This window comes from Vitis vinifera, chromosome 16 (assembly GCF_030704535.1).
Source record: "Vitis vinifera cultivar Pinot Noir 40024 chromosome 16, ASM3070453v1".
Taxonomy (NCBI): Eukaryota; Viridiplantae; Streptophyta; class Magnoliopsida; order Vitales; family Vitaceae; genus Vitis; species Vitis vinifera.
Genome location: NC_081820.1, coordinates 22141647 through 22158929, shown reverse-complemented (window position 1 = coordinate 22158929; position 17283 = coordinate 22141647). Strand labels below are relative to the sequence as shown.

Here is a 17283-nt window from a genome sequence, read left to right as displayed (position 1 = left end):
AAACCTGATCGAAGATGTAGAATGGAGTTTTCAGAACCTAGTTGCAGCAAACAATAACAAATCATAGATCCAACAATCAAAATGAACATCCAAAACCCTATAAATTAGAAATTGATTTTTTTTTAAAAATATCTTGGAAGGTTTAATTGATTCAATTTGGAAGTACCTTCTTACCTTGACTTTCCATCATGACTTCCTTTGGCTTTGGTTCCGGAAGTGTTCCTCGCGGGTCGAATGGTTCTCTCTGTGTAAGGGCGTCTGTTGCTCCAGATTGAATCGGATCTGGAAAAGAAGATTCTGTTACCGCTGATCTACGACCACCCTTTGCAAAGCGTCCATTTTTGCCCTTACTAGATCTACCAACCAAGGTTTCAAACAACTGGGTCCTGGTATTTCTACTATCTCAATCGGGGTATAAGCCCACCAAGCAGTAAACCCTATGAATGAGTAGGCAAAGCAGGAGAACGAACCGTGTGTCTTTTAAGTAGGAATACGTGAGACCTTCGGTTAGTGAGAAGGCTTTGATCCTCGAAGAATGATTTTTTTCATTTCCCAGTCCCAGCTCGTTTTCTGGCGAAGTTCTGATCATTTTGCTTCCTGCCTTGAAGTGCTGTCGATTTTCTAGCATCTTTTTAACCCTTTCTGGTAATTGAAAAATAGGGGTTTCCAGAGGTCTCCACAGGCTGGGAATAAATGATTGCCGTTGCCGGTTCCAAAACTCCGTTCCCAGAATATTATTTACGTCCCCCCGTTCTTGCAAAATGGGGTTTCGCCATCTCCGAGATGCTACTTTAGCTGAAATCCTGTTGATATAGATTCCAAACATAAATTAATAAAAAAAAATTAATCGATTTATAGAGAAGAAGAAACACATATAAAGAAGTAGAAGAAGAAAAAGAAAATAAGGTAAACCTGATCGAAGATGTAGAATGGAGTTTTCAGAACCTAGTTGCAGCAAACAATAACAAATCATAGATCCAACAATCAAAATGAACATCCAAAACCCTATAAATTAGAAATTGATTTTTTTTTAAAAATATCTTGGAAGGTTTAATTGATTCAATTTGGAAGAATCACTTGTTGTAGAGAATTGGATGATGAGTGGGTCTCTAGCTTTGCAAAGAAGATAAGAAGTGGATGATGAATGGATCTCTACCTTTGCAAAGAAGATAAACATCGGATTTGAAGAACAAGATAAGAGGGTAAAATAGTAATTTAGGTTATTTTATATTATTAAATAGGTTTAATGAATCAGAATACCACCTGCTTTTAATGAATGCAAATCCGACTCATAAGTTGGATTTGATTTCTGACGGAAAATTTTTTTATTTCATTTCCGCCTTCTTAACATTTATCCAAACATAGGAATAAGGGAGAAAAGGAATGAGATGTCTATTCCCACTCCCTATTCTCGTGTACCAAACACCCCCTAAAGGACTAGGGAATTTGAGAATCATATAAAACAAAATTATTCTCTATCATGGATTAAGGAATTTGATTTTGCTTTAAATATTATTATATTTTTAAAATCACCAACTTTTGATTAACACGAGACCATGCTCTTTCTATTCAACAAATGTTCTAAGAACATATAGAAGAAGATTTCAAAATCAAAATTGAAATCTTCTATCTCTTTTTAGTTAGGTTAGACCAAAGTTAGATTTGGTCAATAAATAGTAGGCTCACCATTCCTGTCCTGAAATGTCATATTAAATTACTTCAAGTTGTGACTCAAATCCTAATAATAATAATTAATTAATGAGTTATATTCAAAAATTCAATAAAGTATATGATAAAGCATATTAAATTACCATTCAAACCAAAAATTGTAACACTATAGCGAAACCTTACGGTCTCGAGATGGGTCATTTTGTTACCCAACCAACACGTGCCACGTAATCCACTGCCATCTACGTTGGCAAACGTAACCCAGTTCGCTTTCACCGGTCATCACCACCGGTGGAGGGCAAGCATTCGCCCACGTCACGGCGTAACCAACAGCTAAACATACACGCGTTTGAAAAGCCAAACGGAGAAGTTCAGCCTTTTCTGGAAGGTGCAGTCCCCGAGGATGGCACACTCATCACTGACCCTATATTTTAGCCACGTGGCATCCCTACCTGATCTTGCCAGGTGGCCAGCCTTACCCACCTCTCGCCTCCACCGAAGCCACCGCTTATTTGTTCCTCTTTTTCTGGCCCCTATATATAGAGGGATATTCACCACCTTATGCATCCTCATCTTTCTCTCTCTAAAATCTGCGTTTTGTGGTTTTATTGAAAAGCGATAAGATTCTTGTGTGGAATGATGGAAAGTCTTACTCTCACCGGATTGTTGAAACAGGTCGCCGGAGAATTCCCTTCCCGTCGAGCACTCTCCGTTTCCGGCAAGTTCGATCTCACCTACGCTCGCCTTCACCAACTTGTTGAAGGAGCGGCCTCTCTGATCCTCGCCGGTGGCGTTAAGGCTGGAGACGTCGTCGCTCTCACCTTCCCAAACACCGTTGAGGTATCTTTATATGTTTTGTCTTGTTTGGTATCTCAGAAAATATTGGAATTCTATCTGTGTTTTGTCTTGTTTGGCTGCTCGGAAAATAACGGAAAGAAAATGAACTCGCGTTCTATAGTTTAATTTTAGAAAAGGGTGAACGTCCAGTGCCATCTGAACGACACAAGTCAGCTGGGACCCAGCATCTGTTATTGCAATGCTGACGTGGATGGTCTGGATGCAAATTAACTATGATCAGGTAAAATTAAATGAAAATATTATCTGATAAATATGTTTTTGGTTCTACAGTTCGTGATCATGTTTTTGGCTGTAATACGAGTACGAGCCACAGCTGCGCCTTTGAACTCAGCTTACACAGCAGACGAGTTCGAGTTTTACTTATCCGACTCGGAATCGAAGCTTCTCTTAACATCGCAAGAAGGAAACGAGGCAGCACAAGCCGCGGCTTCCAAGCTCAAAATCACACACGCCACGGCTTCCCTTACCGAAGCCGAAGCCCAGGTAAATCTATCCTTGATTCACTCCGAGCCGGACCCTCACTCGGTAGCCAAACTCGTGAACGAGCCATCCGACGTGGCACTTTTCTTGCACACTTCCGGCACGACGAGTCGACCCAAAGGAGTGCCACTGAGTCAACTCAACTTGGCCTCATCGGTTCAGAATATCAAATCGGTGTACAAACTCACCGAGTCAGACTCCACCGTCATCGTGCTTCCTCTCTTCCACGTTCACGGCTTACTCGCAGGTTTACTGAGTTCACTAGGCGCAGGAGCCGCCGTGACCCTACCCGCCGCTGGCCGATTCTCGGCTTCAACATTCTGGTCCGACATGCTCAAATACGATGCCACGTGGTACACCGCCGTCCCCACGATCCACCAAATTATCCTGGATCGCCACCTTAGCAAACCCGAACCCGTTTACCCGAAGCTTCGATTCATCCGGAGTTGCAGCGCTTCTCTGGCACCAGCCATAATGGCTCGGCTCGAGGAGGCGTTTGGTGCACCTGTGTTGGAAGCATATGCCATGACCGAAGCGACCCATCTCATGGCTTCGAACCCTTTACCCGAAAACGGTCCGCATAAACCCGGGTCCGTTGGAAGACCAGTGGGCCAAGAGATGGCGATATTGGATGAAAATGGCGTCCAACAGGAGGCTAACGTGAGTGGGGAAGTGTGTATTAGGGGCCCTAATGTGACCAAGGGTTACAAAAACAACCCTGAGGCTAATAAATCAGCTTTTCAATTCGGGTGGTTTCACACAGGGGATCTCGGGTTCTTTGACCCGGATGGTTATTTGCATCTTGTTGGTCGAATCAAGGAACTCATCAACCGTGGAGGTAATGTTTCTTCTCCATATTTTTCTTATCCATATATGCATATATACTTAAGCTGTAGTTGTTTTGCTTTTAGAGAAGAAAGAGCATTATGGCATATTGTTACAGAATCAGGCATACTTAGATCATGCACTCCTTTATTCATCCCCTACTATTTGTGCACTCCTACATTAGTAAGCCCTTTAAGTTAACGTACAATTAAGACGCAAATAATAATTATTTCAGATTTTTTAAGAACTTCGATTGTGTTTGTTTGGGAACAAATTCGAAGATTTTGTTGATAAAATCAATGAATTTTTCTACTTTTTCTATTGGGTAAAGTCAAATTAAGAGGAACACCTTTATAAAGGTGTGCCCCATTGTTAGTATGGAAGTCTTTATCCTAGGAAAAGATAGTAAAAGACTCTCAATTCCTAAGCGTGCTATAGTGACATCCACAAATGCTCTGCGAATATTCCTGAGGACAATGCCATATTAAGCTAGTTGTGGAGCCTCCAAGGCTCCAAAGCTAGTTGGTCATATATTATTTTTCATTTTTTATTTTTTATTTTCCTTGCTTGGGAAAGTTGGCCTTCTCTTTCCGAATCCCGACCAACCACACAGCTTTTGAAATGGAGTGGCTGAGATGTGTTTTGAACTTTGCGTGTAAGATTCAGAACCACACATGCTTAAGATAACATGGTTGATGAGGTCAAAGAACCGTGTCGTTCTTTTTTATCCAAAAATAAAAGCTGGCGTCAGGCTTGCTGTATGAAATAATGCCAGATGGCTCGATTTTGTGGATCTTATTTCAAGAAATGGAGACCTTACAGTCTTACCGCAAAATTACCAAATATCCACTCATTCTATTTAATTAGGTCACGCATTGCTTAAAAGATTTCCAATAGTGGTAGTCCTTATCCATATTTTCAGGAGAGAAGATATCACCAATCGAAGTGGATGCTGTCCTTTTATCACATCCAGACATTGCTCAAGCGGTTGCTTTTGGGGTTCCAGATGACAAATACGGCGAAGAGGTAAGAACCGTAATTCCCCATTCTTTAATTGCTATCAACACCAATTTATTAGAAGGGATAACCAATGAGATGAAATCATCTCCACTTTGGACAAAGCATGAACCATAAGGATTTGGCTGGACTTGGGTATTTTGTAACCATTGTCTTCTTGTCACTTGTCTTCCATCACTAACCAATTTTATATGACTTCGAAGTGAAATCTCAAGGTTCATTATAGAGATCCTAGGATTTCTAATTAGTTTTCTTACCACATAAGCTTCACTGGGCTTTTAGACAATTCTAAACTAGTTCCTAGGGTAGCTTTTCTATCCCTCTTCCATATCCCATGTGATCTGTTTACGTGCAACAGGGACCAGTCACCGCTGTTGTGCCTTTTACTCAGCTTTCCAGCTCGGTTTAAACTTTTAAGTGTCGTCCTTCACACTCACTACCCCACCTCGTGGTTATTGTTTGCTTGCTCTTCCTGGAAAATATAATTGTTTTTTTGAGGCTACTTTTGGTTTCCGAAAAGTACAAAGGAAAGAAAAAAAATGCTAAGAAAAATGATTTTCTCATGTTTGATTGTCCTATGAAAAATATAAAAAAAAATCAAATATAATTAAAATTAATTAAAAATTTATATATTTTTAAATTATTTAATCTTTATATTGATGAGTTAAAATAAATAAAATGAGTTTGAAATAACAAAAAAAACAATTTATCAACTTTTAATCTATTTTTTTATTTTCCTTCACTTTTTCTTTCCTTTTATTTTTTCTTTGTATTTTCTTTCTCTCGCATTTTCCCTCAAATTTTTCGGAACCAAACATAGCCGAAAAAAAAACAAAAGAAACTGTTTGTTGGTTTGTCAAATGAAATGTTGCTGAGGTGGTACATTCTGTCTTAAATGAATAGATAAACTGTGCCATCATTCCAAGAGAAGGATCAGACATCGATGAAGCAGAGGTAACGAGGTTTTGCAAGAAAAATCTTGCCGCCTTTAAGGTTCCCAAGAAGGTGTTCATCACTGATTCTCTCCCAAAGACGGCTACTGGGAAGATCCAGCGAAGAATTGTGGCTGAGCACTTCCTTGCCCAAATCTCTACTGCTAAAGTCCCAAAGTTTGGGGCATAGGAAAAAAATAAATCAATAAAGATAAGGCAATTCCTTAAATCCTTGGGCAAATATCCAGGTATTTGTAAAACATTTTGCTCCCTTAGAATTCATTAGATGTATGTTCTTCCCATTTTTTCCTTATGCCCAATTTCAATGTCACCTGGTATCTCAGCATTGGAAAAATAAAAAAATAAAAAATAAAATTCGTGAAGTAGTTTTTAATTATGCGTTCCTGTGGAGAGAATAGAATGCTTTGTAAGGTTGGTGCATGTACATACAGATTGAAAAAATTGTTATTCAATATATATATATATATATATATATATATATATATATATATATATATATATATTATTTTATAAATATTTTTAATCACATTTAATTATTAATTAAACTTTTTATTTTGTGAAATAAATAATATAAAAAAGTAAAAGAAATTGATAAAAAAAATAAAAAATTCATGAGCATGTATATGTTACATCTTAATTTAGAATTATTGTGTTTCAAGTACAAAAAATATAAAAAAAATGTTGAATAATATTTTATATTTTTTATTTTATCTTATATTTATAAAATAAAATAAGTAACAATAAAATTTATTATATCCCATTACCAATAAAACATATGATAGAATATATTAATATTATACCTTATCTTATCATATCCGATCAACAAAATATGGTTTTATATGTATAATATTTTCTCAGCAGCTAAACCAGTATCATTCCTAGAAAAACTTCATCTAACAGTCATTCCATTGATATTTGAAAGCAAACATGTAGGTGAAAAAGGGTACTGTCTAAACTATAACATCAAATGAAACAACAGACGTTGTTGGCACAATCCAAATCTTAAATGTTAAGGAACAAAAACAAGGATCCCAAAACATAGTTGCAAGCAAAACAACCCAAACCCAGGTCCTCCTATAACTCCTTAAGCCTCCTGAAGCTCCTCCTCCTCCTCCTCATCTTCATACTCATACCCGTCTTCATCCGCTGTTGCATCTTGGTATTGCTGGTATTCCGAGACCAGATCATTCATGTTGCTCTCTGCTTCTGTAAATTCCATCTCATCCATCCCCTCCCCAGTGTACCAATGCAAGAATGCCTTTCTCCGGAACATGGCTGTGAACTGCTCACTAACCCTCCGGAACATCTCCTGGATTGAAGTTGAGTTTCCAATGAAGGTCGACGCCATTTTCAGACCAGTTGGAGGGATGTCACAAACCGTGGACTTCACATTATTGGGAATCCACTCAACAAAGTAGGATGAGTTCTTGTTTTGTACATTAATCATCTGCTCATCAACTTCCTTGGTGCTCATCTTGCCCCGGAACATTGCTGAAGCAGTCAAGTACCTCCCATGGCGAGGATCAGCAGCACACATCATGTTCTTTGCATCCCACATCTGTTGAGTGAGCTCCGGAACTGTAAGGGCACGGTATTGCTGGGACCCACGAGATGTGAGCGGAGCAAACCCGACCATGAAGAAGTGCAGGCGAGGGAATGGGATGAGGTTAACGGCAAGCTTCCGGAGATCGGAGTTGAGTTGACCGGGGAAGCGAAGGCAGCAAGTTACCCCACTCATGGTGGCGGAAATCAGGTGATTCAGGTCCCCAACTGATTAAAAACAGGTATTGATCAGTTTCAGAAGAAAGAAAAACACAAGTAAAAGTAGAATTAAGACACTATAAGTGACTTACAGCTTGGAGTAGTGAGTTTCAGTGTTCGGAAGCAAATGTCATAAAGGGCTTCATTGTCAAGAACCATACACTCGTCTGCATTCTCAACAAGCTGGTGAACAGAGAGTGTGGCGTTGTAAGGCTCAACAACAGTGTCAGAGACCTTAGGAGAGGGGAATACAGAGAATGTGAGCATCATTCGATCCGGGTATTCTTCTCTGATCTTGGAAATGAGGAGTGTTCCCATGCCTGACCCAGTTCCACCTCCCAAAGAGTGGCAGACCTGAAATCCTGAGAGAATTCCAACCAAGTATGTGATTTAGAGCTCCGAAATCAGTAGGAAGAAGACAAAATGATAAAAGATACAACACTCAAATTGAAGCATAAACGCTATACGGTTCAACAGTTAGGCAGAAGCATCGAAACTATAATTAAAAACACTTTAAAACTAGGAAACAGTCGAGAATTTCTTTAGATCCGACGCAAAATGCCCAATACTACCCAAAAATACCCTACTAAAATCCCAGGAAATCCCTAATAAACACTCAGATCACTGACAAAAAAGACCCCAAAATCCCATTTCCCACAAAACAGACCCAAAAATTTCCCAAATACGCTACCCAAAAACAGTAAAAGTAAACGAAACCCAAACATTTCCGCATACCTTGCAAGCAATCACAATTCTCAGCCTCCTTCCTCACCACATCTAGAACCGAGTCAATCAACTCCGCCCCCTCAGTGTAGTGACCTTTGGCCCAGTTGTTGCCCGCACCCGACTGCCCAAAAACGAAATTATCGGGTCGGAAAATCTGGCCGTACGGTCCCGATCTGACGCTGTCCATGGTGCCCGGCTCCAGATCCATGAGCACTGCCCTGGGCACGAACCTCCCACAACTCGCCTCGTTGTAGTACACATTGACTCGCTCCAGTTGCAGCTCCGTGTCGCCTTGGTAGCGCCCGGTGGAGTCGATGCCGTGCTCAGCGCAGACCACCTCCCAGAACTTGGCTCCGATCTGGTTCCCACATTGCCCACCCTGAACGTGCAAGATTTCACGCATTTTTTAGAGAGAGAGAGTGGGTTCTAGAGTGAGAAAGATGGGGTTCTGGGGAGAGAAATGGGATTGGGTTGTGAAGAGAGAAAATGGTGGGATGGTTGAGGGGTCAAAGAGGAAAGTTGGGCTTTTATAGGAGGGAAGGGCGGTAGTGGTCTTTGCCGTTGAATAAAACGGCGCCGTTTGATCCTGTGGGGGAATTTGAATTTTGAAATAGAAAAACCCTAAATTTAAGGTGGGAGGAACGATAAAGGCCCACGCGCTGTTATGAGTGTTGTGGTTTACGGATTAGGCACGTGAAGACGATGTCGTGGGCACATGCCAAGGAGGAAAAAATCGGCAAAAATCGGCGAAATATCGCCGATATATCGCGTGTCGGCGGGTGGCGACACGACAAATGGAGGAGATAAGTCGGCCGGCCGATATTTCTCAAAAAATCGCCAAAAATTGGCTATAAATCGCCGATATATCGGCGACACAGGAAAAATCGGCGATTTTTTGATAAAATCGCCTGAGAATCCCGTGTGTCGTCGATTTATTGGCGATTTATCGCCGATTTTTTGGCGATTTTTTGAGAAAATCGGTCCTCTCTCTCCAGCGTGATCTGACGGCCCAGATCACGCCCGTGTTGATCCAACGCCCAGATTTGAATCCCAACGTTAACAAAGAGATCCAACGGCCAGATTGCTTCCAAATTGTGATCCAACGGCCAAAATTAATTTTAAACGGTAACTTAAGGTTCCAACGGCTATTTTGGCCCAAATTTCATCTATAAATAGCCAATTTTGCATCAATTTCATCCATCTTTGCTTTGATTCTTCATTTCCTCTCTTACTACTCCAATTTTTTCCAAGATTGCTCAATTATTCAATCATTTTAAGGTATGTTTGTTTGAAATTATAATTAATTTTGTTTGCAATAATTAATTCATGTATTTTTAATTAATTAGTATGTTTACATTTAATTGTAATTATTTTGTGTATTTTTATTGAATTAATTTAGGTTATGATATATTTATTTTAGATGATTATTTGTGATTTAAATTCGTATTTAGAATTACATTAAACTAATTAACTTAGCTAAATTGTTTAATTAATTTAATTAACATAGTAAATTATGTAATTAATTTAATTAACATGGTTAATTATGGAATATTAAATATGCTCAATTTTTTATATTATCGCGATTTTTTTTTCATATTCAATTATAATTAATTTCAAAATTTAGTAAATTTGTCATAAAATTACATTTAGATTTTAAAAATTAACTTAGGTAATTTATTTAATTAGCTAAATTAACATGAACTACTATATATGGAATATTAAATATGCTCAATTTTTTATATTATCGCGATTTTTTTTTCATATTCAATTATGATTAATTTCAATATTTAGTAAATTTGTCATAAAATTACATTTAGATTTTAAAAATTAACTTAGGTAATTTATTTAATTAGCTAAATTAACATGAACTACTATATATGGAATATTAAATATGCTCAATTTTTTATATTATCGCGTTTTTTCATATTCAATTATGATTAATTTCAATATTTAGTAAATTTGTCATAAAATTACATTTAGATTTTGAAAATTAACTTAGGTAATTTATTTAATTAGTTAAATTAACATAGATTTAAATTTAAGTGTATTTTTCTTGCAATAGATTTAGCATGGCTAGTGAAGGTGGTTCTGCCGTGCCAGGGCGAGATCCGGCTTGGAAGTATTGTTCACCAATTGAGGGTAATCGAAATGCAACAATTTGTAATTTTTGTGGGTTGGTAATGAAAAGTGGAGGCATCACACGATTCAAGTCTCATTTAATGCATAAGGACCCGCATAACAACACCAAAAAGTGTCCAAGAGTGCCACCCGAAGTGAAAGAAGAGATACGATTGTTGGTGCATGACAAATAAAAAGCAAAAGCAAAAAAAAATGTTGATATTGAAGAAATTCGTAGTCAATTACGTGGCACAATGGGGACGCATCATACACATTTGGTAAACGAAGATGATGATGATGAAGATGCTGAGGAAGAAGATGTGTATATGTATCCGACAGATATGCACCCAGATGAGCGAGATGCATATCGATCTGCAGTTCGTGCCTCGAAAGCATCTAATTGGGAACGTGAACAACATGAGAATATTGTAGGAAGCAAACGCAAATCGGGAGAGTCTTCTACTGGTATACCGTCGACGATGCGAAAATCACAGAGTATGCGACATTCGCATCATTCACCCCCTATTGCCCCTTCGCTTTACAAGTCTTCTGCAGCAAAACAAAAAAATATCAAAGATATATTCAAGGGTGGTGCAATTAAAGAAACGATGGGACGCTTAATCAGCAAATTCTTCATTTATGAGAGTGTCGCACCCGCAAAAGCAAAGTCTCATCACTTCAAGAATATGATTATTGGTGCACAATAAGCAGGTAATTACTAATTTATCAAATGTTATATTGTGTTATACTTTTAGTAAGTATAGTATTTTGTGACATGTTTTACATATGAAGTGTAGGAATGGGAATCGAACCTCCATCTCCATATGAAATAAAGAACAAATACTTGGAAATGGAGTACAAAGAAATGGAAGCTTATGTGAACCAACAAAGGGAAAAATGGAAGACATATGAGTGCACAATAATGTCAGATGGATGGACAGGGCCCACGAAATTAAGTATTATTAATTTCATGGTTTATTCTAAAGGGACCACGGTGTTCCTTAAGTCAGTCGATGCATCGAACTATATCAAAGACCACAAGTATATATATGAGCTTTTGAAGACTATTATCAAAGAAGTCGGTAAGGAAAATGTGGTCCAAATTGTCACAGATAATGGGTCGGCATTCATGAAAGCAGGGAAACAATTGATGAAGAAGTATAACTTATATTGGACTCCGTGTGCGGCACACTGCATCGACTTAATCTTTGAAGACATCGGTAAAAGACCCAATGTTATCGAGGTGATAAACAATGCTCGCAAGATAACTAACTTCATTTACAATCATGGTTGGTTACTAGCACAAATGAGAAAGTATTGTGGTGGAGACATTGTTCGACCAGGAGCTACAAGGTTTGCTACCAATTATATTGCTCTTGACAGTCTTCTAAAAAAAAGGGCTGATTTGAAAAAATTGTTTATGAGTGATGAATGGGCACAACACAAACTCAGTCGAACAAAACTTGGACGAGAATTGGAGCAATTATTGTTTGACCATACGTATTGGGACAGATTGACAAATATAGTTTCATTATATGAGCCATTATACGTGGTGCTTCGACTTGTGGATTCTGAAGTTGTTCCCACAATGCCATTTGTGTACGAGCTTATGCAAGTGATGAAAGAGAACCTTATTCGTCAAGGAGCTGGAGATTGGATGTTCAAAATAATACAAGATCGTTGGCAGAAAACACTAAAACATCCACTTCATGCAGCAGGTACTTAAATACTATATATCTTTATAAGTTTTTACTTTGTATTTAAGTTTCTTTAAAAAAAAAATACTAACTCTACTAAATTTTATTGTAGCATACTTCTTGAATCCAAGATTTCAATATAGGCGTGGAGTTGGTAGTGATCCGGAACTACTTCAAGCTGTCCATGATGTTTTTGCAAAATTAGATCCAACTACTGAATCGCTTGGTCAATTTGGAAATGAGGTGAATAAAAAATTGTTATTTTTGTCAATAAAACAATAATTTCATTCATCAATTTATTTGAACGTTTACTAACAAATTAAATGTTGAATACATAGCTTGTACTTTTTCGAGATGCAAAAAGAGGATTCGGTGATCGAGCGGCAATTGCATCAAGGTCAACCATGGTGCCTGGTGAGTCTTTATAGGAAAAAATTGATTATTATTATTGTAAGTTCACCACATAAGTATTTATATGATTATCAAATTCGTTGCAGCTGAATGGTGGTTTATGTATGGGAATCAAACACCTACATTGAGAAAGTTAGCCATCAAAGTTCTCTCACAAACTGCGTCATCTTCTGCATGTGAGAGAAATTGGAGCACGTTTGCTCTCATCCACACAAAGCAACGAAATCGTTTGGCTTACTCTCGATTGGAGCAATTAGTGTTTTGTTACTATAATATGAGGCTAAAGTTACGCGATATGGAGGCAGAAAATGATCGAGTTGCTGAAAAAGATTACCTTGATCTCCTTGACATTTCAGCCGAGGTGGGTGAAGAAGAAGATAATCAGTTGTTCCAGTGGGTTAGGCCTATACACTTGGATGACGAAGTTGGAAATCCTGATCCACGAATTGCTGCTCATGCTCGAGAATTTGGAGTTAATGTTGAACGTGTGTTGTTCGAAGAAGTTCACTCTGAAAGTTTTAGCAAAGATACTGATGATTCCCTTCATGCGACAAATTCCCAGCAAGAGATTGACTCCACAAGTGCTGGCCATAGTAGTAGACCTAGTGCTGCAGGTACTTCTGCTTCTGGTTACGATGGTTCAAGAGGTGGAACTGATGATGGAGGTGATAATGGGGGAGGAGATATTGATGAACGTCGACATAGTCAATATCCAATCAACCAATTTACTTGTGAAAATGATTTCACACACTGCACACAGGATGAAGACCATGGCTCTAGAAGAGCTGGTCCAAGAATAGAAGCTATTGGGAGGCCTTATAGAGGAAGAGAACGAATGATGGAACCATATAACGAGGAGTTACTTTCAGGGAGTTTTGAATCTATGAGTATAGGGACTCAATTTAGTGACTCCTCGAATGAGGCTAACGTCTACCCTCCTCATGTGATGAGTTATGGTCAACCTTCAAGTTCAACAGATGAAGAGTATGGTATGTCGCATTATTCCCCTTCCAGACAAATGCCATACCAAATTCCATATCAGATGGAAGAAGGATTTGGCGTTAACACATGGGTGAACTTTGAGTATCCTATCCATGTAGAAGCAGTAGGCAGGACTCAAGAGATATATGTATGGCATGTTAGAATTTATAACCAATATTATCGAGGCTCATTGACTTGGTACCAATATTGTCTCCAACAGCAAGCCGGGGTTCCTTCATCTATCAATCCCATTGAACCACATCGAAACTCATTTTGGTACTAAAGGGACATTGCAATGTAATGTGTACAAATTATTGTTATTTAATGAAATGAAGTATTTGATGTGACTTTATAATGAGAACAATTACGAAATTAACATTTCTTATAGATCGACATGATATAATTACATCTAATATCGCAAATTATATCATATATATATCAAATTTTTCAATAAAACAATTTTAAAATGTCTATTATACTTCTAATTATATTATTATGAGGTTTTTCTTGCATTTCCATGAGTTTTTAACAATTTTAAGCCTACCAATAATATCCACCGATATATCTCCGATATATCCAAAAATATCTCCGATATATCCGATATATCCGTAAAATCGAATTACCGATATATCCGTGATTACCGATATTTTCATCCTTGGCACATGCAAATGGCAAAAAAAAAAAAAAAAGCTTAGTAAAACCTCTTACAAAGAATGACTTTAAAAAATTATTAAAAATTATATTTCAAAATAATTTTTAAAAATATAAAATAAATATTTGTATAAGAGTTTTTATATATAAAAAATAATAAAATTAAATATTTTTATTTTATTAAGTATAAAATAAAAAATGCATTTTGACTGTAATTTAGTTATTAGATTGACTATAAAAAAATATAGATTTGTTGAATTAATAAAAAAGAAATTAATTTCTCACAAAAAATAAATAAAAATAATAGAAGAAGTGGTATCTTTAATAACACTTTTTCATGATGGAAGGCAATGACAAATACAGAGTTTCCTATGCTACTTCTAAAAATAAAATTGCTTTTATTAAACTTGAAAAAAGAAAAAAAAATATATTGACTTTTTTCTATCTGACAAACCCTTATCATTTTGCTAACTCTAATGAAGTGAAACATGACAACTATTTGTGGGGTTGGAAATTGGAATGGGTATGGACCATGGACCATGGACCATCCCAAGAACCCAATCTTAAGTTTCACTCAAGCCCCCACCACTTGGGATGGCCCCATGAGGAAACCAAGAGAAGAAGCCTTCAAAGTGGCCTAAATAAGAAGCAAAGGAAAGCAGTCATCAAGAGAGGGACAAAACCCTTCCCACCCAAGATAAAATGGATTTTCAGTCTCAACCCAATGATGGATGGCCCCAATGCTCAACTCAACATTGTCATTTCCAATCTACTTAATTTTGATTAAAGCAATCATTTGACCCACCATAGTCTTCCTCACAAATCATGTCTCCATTAATTGTCTTACCTTCTAATAAGGTTTAAATTTATTTCAAATAAAAATATTTCATGTCTCCATTAATTGTCTTACCTTTTAATAAGAATAAAATTTATTTCAAATAAAAATATTTCATGTCTCTATTAATTGTCTAACCTTCTAATAAAGATAAAATTTATTTCAAATAAAAATATTTTTGAAAATACATACCCTTTAGGGGGTTAGGGTTTCCAAATCTTGTAATTCTCTCTTTACAATTCAAAAAAAGAACTCTAGCCTTCACTCTTGAGATCTTCATAATTTTAGTGTTTAGACACAAGGAAGAGTCATTGGGCGAAAGATCATGGCTTTTACGAGATCTATTACAACTTTGGAGTAATCTATATTGATTGGAATCGATCCGAGAACATCCATATCAAAGGTATGTGACTATTTTCTAGATCTATGTTTTTTTGCGATATCAATATTGCTTTTGAATACCTGGTTTTTTGTTGTGATAGATTTAGAGAACCCATGATAGATTTACATGCACCCTACAAGATCTAGGCATGGGAATGAAGTAATTTAGGATTCCTAATAGAACGACACATGAAAATCAAAACATTTCCAAAAGAAAAAGAAAAGAAAAGAAAAGAAAAGAAAACATAACAATTGAAGTAAGATAGGTGTACAAGGCAAAGAAGAATGATTTATTTTGCTCAATTTTCCTCGAGATTTAAGCTAAATACACCCAACACCATTAGTTTGAAATTTCGTCAAAAACTTCCCTTACCCTTCTTATTGGTTAATTTCATTCACCTCCTCTTTAACTCAAAGTAAGAGAAGTTTTTGATAAAATTTCAAACCAATGAATGTTAGGTGTATATAGCCCAAATTTCATGGGAGGTGAATGAAATTAACCTTAAAGAAGAATACAAAAGGAGAAGTAGAGAGAGATATAAAACAAGATTAGTGGCAAAGGGCTAAAAGCAATAATAAGGCATTGATTATGGTGGGGTATTTGCTCTCATTGCTCATTTAGAAACTATAAGATTAATCATATCTTTGGTCGCTTAAAATAATTGGAAGATTTTTCAAATGGATGTAAAATTTGTCTTTTTGAATAAACATATTGAAGAAGAAGTGTATTTAGAACAACCCATGGGTTATATGGAAAAAGGGCATGATAACAAGATTCTAAAATTAAAAAGAGCATTGTATGGACTAAAACAAACACCGAGAGCATGGAATAATAGAATTGATAAATATTTTCAAGATAATAATTTTATTAAATGCCCTCATGAAAATGCTCTCTACATGAAAGTGAATGAAAAAGATGATATATTACTTGTATGTGGATGACTTAATCTTCATTGGAAACAATCCAACCATGTTTTATGAGTTCAAAGAAATAATGGCTCGATAGTTTGAGATGATTGACCTTGGTCTCATGTCATACTATCTTGGCATTGAAGTGAATCAAACAAAAAATGGTATTTTCATTTCTCAAGAAGGCCATGCAAAGGAAATTCTGAAGAAGTTTACATGAATATATGTGATCTAGTGAAACAAACCAATAAAATGTGAAGTTAAATTGTCATGATATGAAGAAGGAGACATGGTGGATCCAATATAATACAAAAGTTTATTTGGAAGCGTATGCTATTTGACTTGTATAAGGTTAGACATTCTTTTTGGAATTGAACTTATTAGGTTTTTTTTTTTTTTAATCACTAATAGTGACTCGCATGAAGACCACTAAATGAATTCTTCATTACATCAAATGTACACTTGATTATGGTTTATATTATTCATCTTCTAACAATTTTAAACTTATTGTATATAATGATAATGATTGAGGCAAAGACATGGATGATCAAAAAAGTACTATTAGCTTTGTGTTTTTATTTTATAAGGGATACCATATTCACTTAGACTTTAAAGAAAGAATCTATTGTGACACTTTCAACTTGTAAAGTAGAATTTGTTTCCATAACATCATGTATTTGTAATGCAATTTAGCTATAAAAAAAATTTGTTGAATGAGTTTAATTTTCCACAAAAGAACTAATAGAGATCTATGTGGACAACTTTTATCCTAAGGGTTCTCTTAATTGGGTTTTAATGATTACAAAATAAGGTTAAGGACATTAATGATTCAAATCAAGTTAAGTGTTTTCAAGTTTATTTTTGAAAAAAAAAAAAGCTCAAACAAATATGGAAAAAGATCAATATTATATAAACTTGAGACTTTTGAAGACTTGAAGTAACCAATGATATAATGTAAGATGGTATTTATTGATGCACTCAAGTTTAAGTTATTTTTCATACACTTAAAAGT

The 17283-nt window shown here is 36.4% G+C and overlaps 3 protein-coding genes across 3 annotated transcripts; 2 read left to right on the top strand and 1 right to left on the bottom strand.

Annotated features, from left to right (window-relative positions):
• The first annotated feature begins 1628 nt into the window (after positions 1-1628).
• On the top strand, positions 1629-6174 carry LOC100256632 (probable CoA ligase CCL9). Its single transcript, XM_002267423.5, has 4 exons — positions 1629-2508; positions 2797-3844; positions 4754-4857; positions 5752-6174. Exons 1-4 carry the CDS (start codon positions 2305-2307, stop codon positions 5968-5970), a joined length of 1575 nt encoding a protein of 524 aa, XP_002267459.1. The 5' UTR covers positions 1629-2304; the 3' UTR covers positions 5971-6174.
• A 515-nt stretch (positions 6175-6689) lies between these two features.
• LOC100261736 (tubulin beta-1 chain) lies at positions 6690-8983 on the bottom strand. Its single transcript, XM_002267344.4, has 3 exons — positions 8298-8983; positions 7655-7924; positions 6690-7571 (listed from the first exon to the last, which is right to left on the bottom strand). The coding sequence occupies exons 1-3, from the start codon at positions 8689-8691 to the stop codon at positions 6886-6888; spliced, it is 1350 nt and encodes a 449-aa protein (XP_002267380.1). The 5' UTR covers positions 8692-8983; the 3' UTR covers positions 6690-6885.
• A 2226-nt stretch (positions 8984-11209) lies between these two features.
• On the top strand, positions 11210-15480 carry LOC132255315 (uncharacterized). The gene is made up of 5 exons (XM_059743407.1): positions 11210-12124; positions 12216-12346; positions 12442-12517; positions 12601-12999; positions 15464-15480. Exons 1-5 carry the CDS (start codon positions 11257-11259, stop codon positions 15478-15480), a joined length of 1491 nt encoding a protein of 496 aa, XP_059599390.1. The 5' UTR covers positions 11210-11256.
• Positions 15481-17283: the final 1803 nt, after the last annotated feature.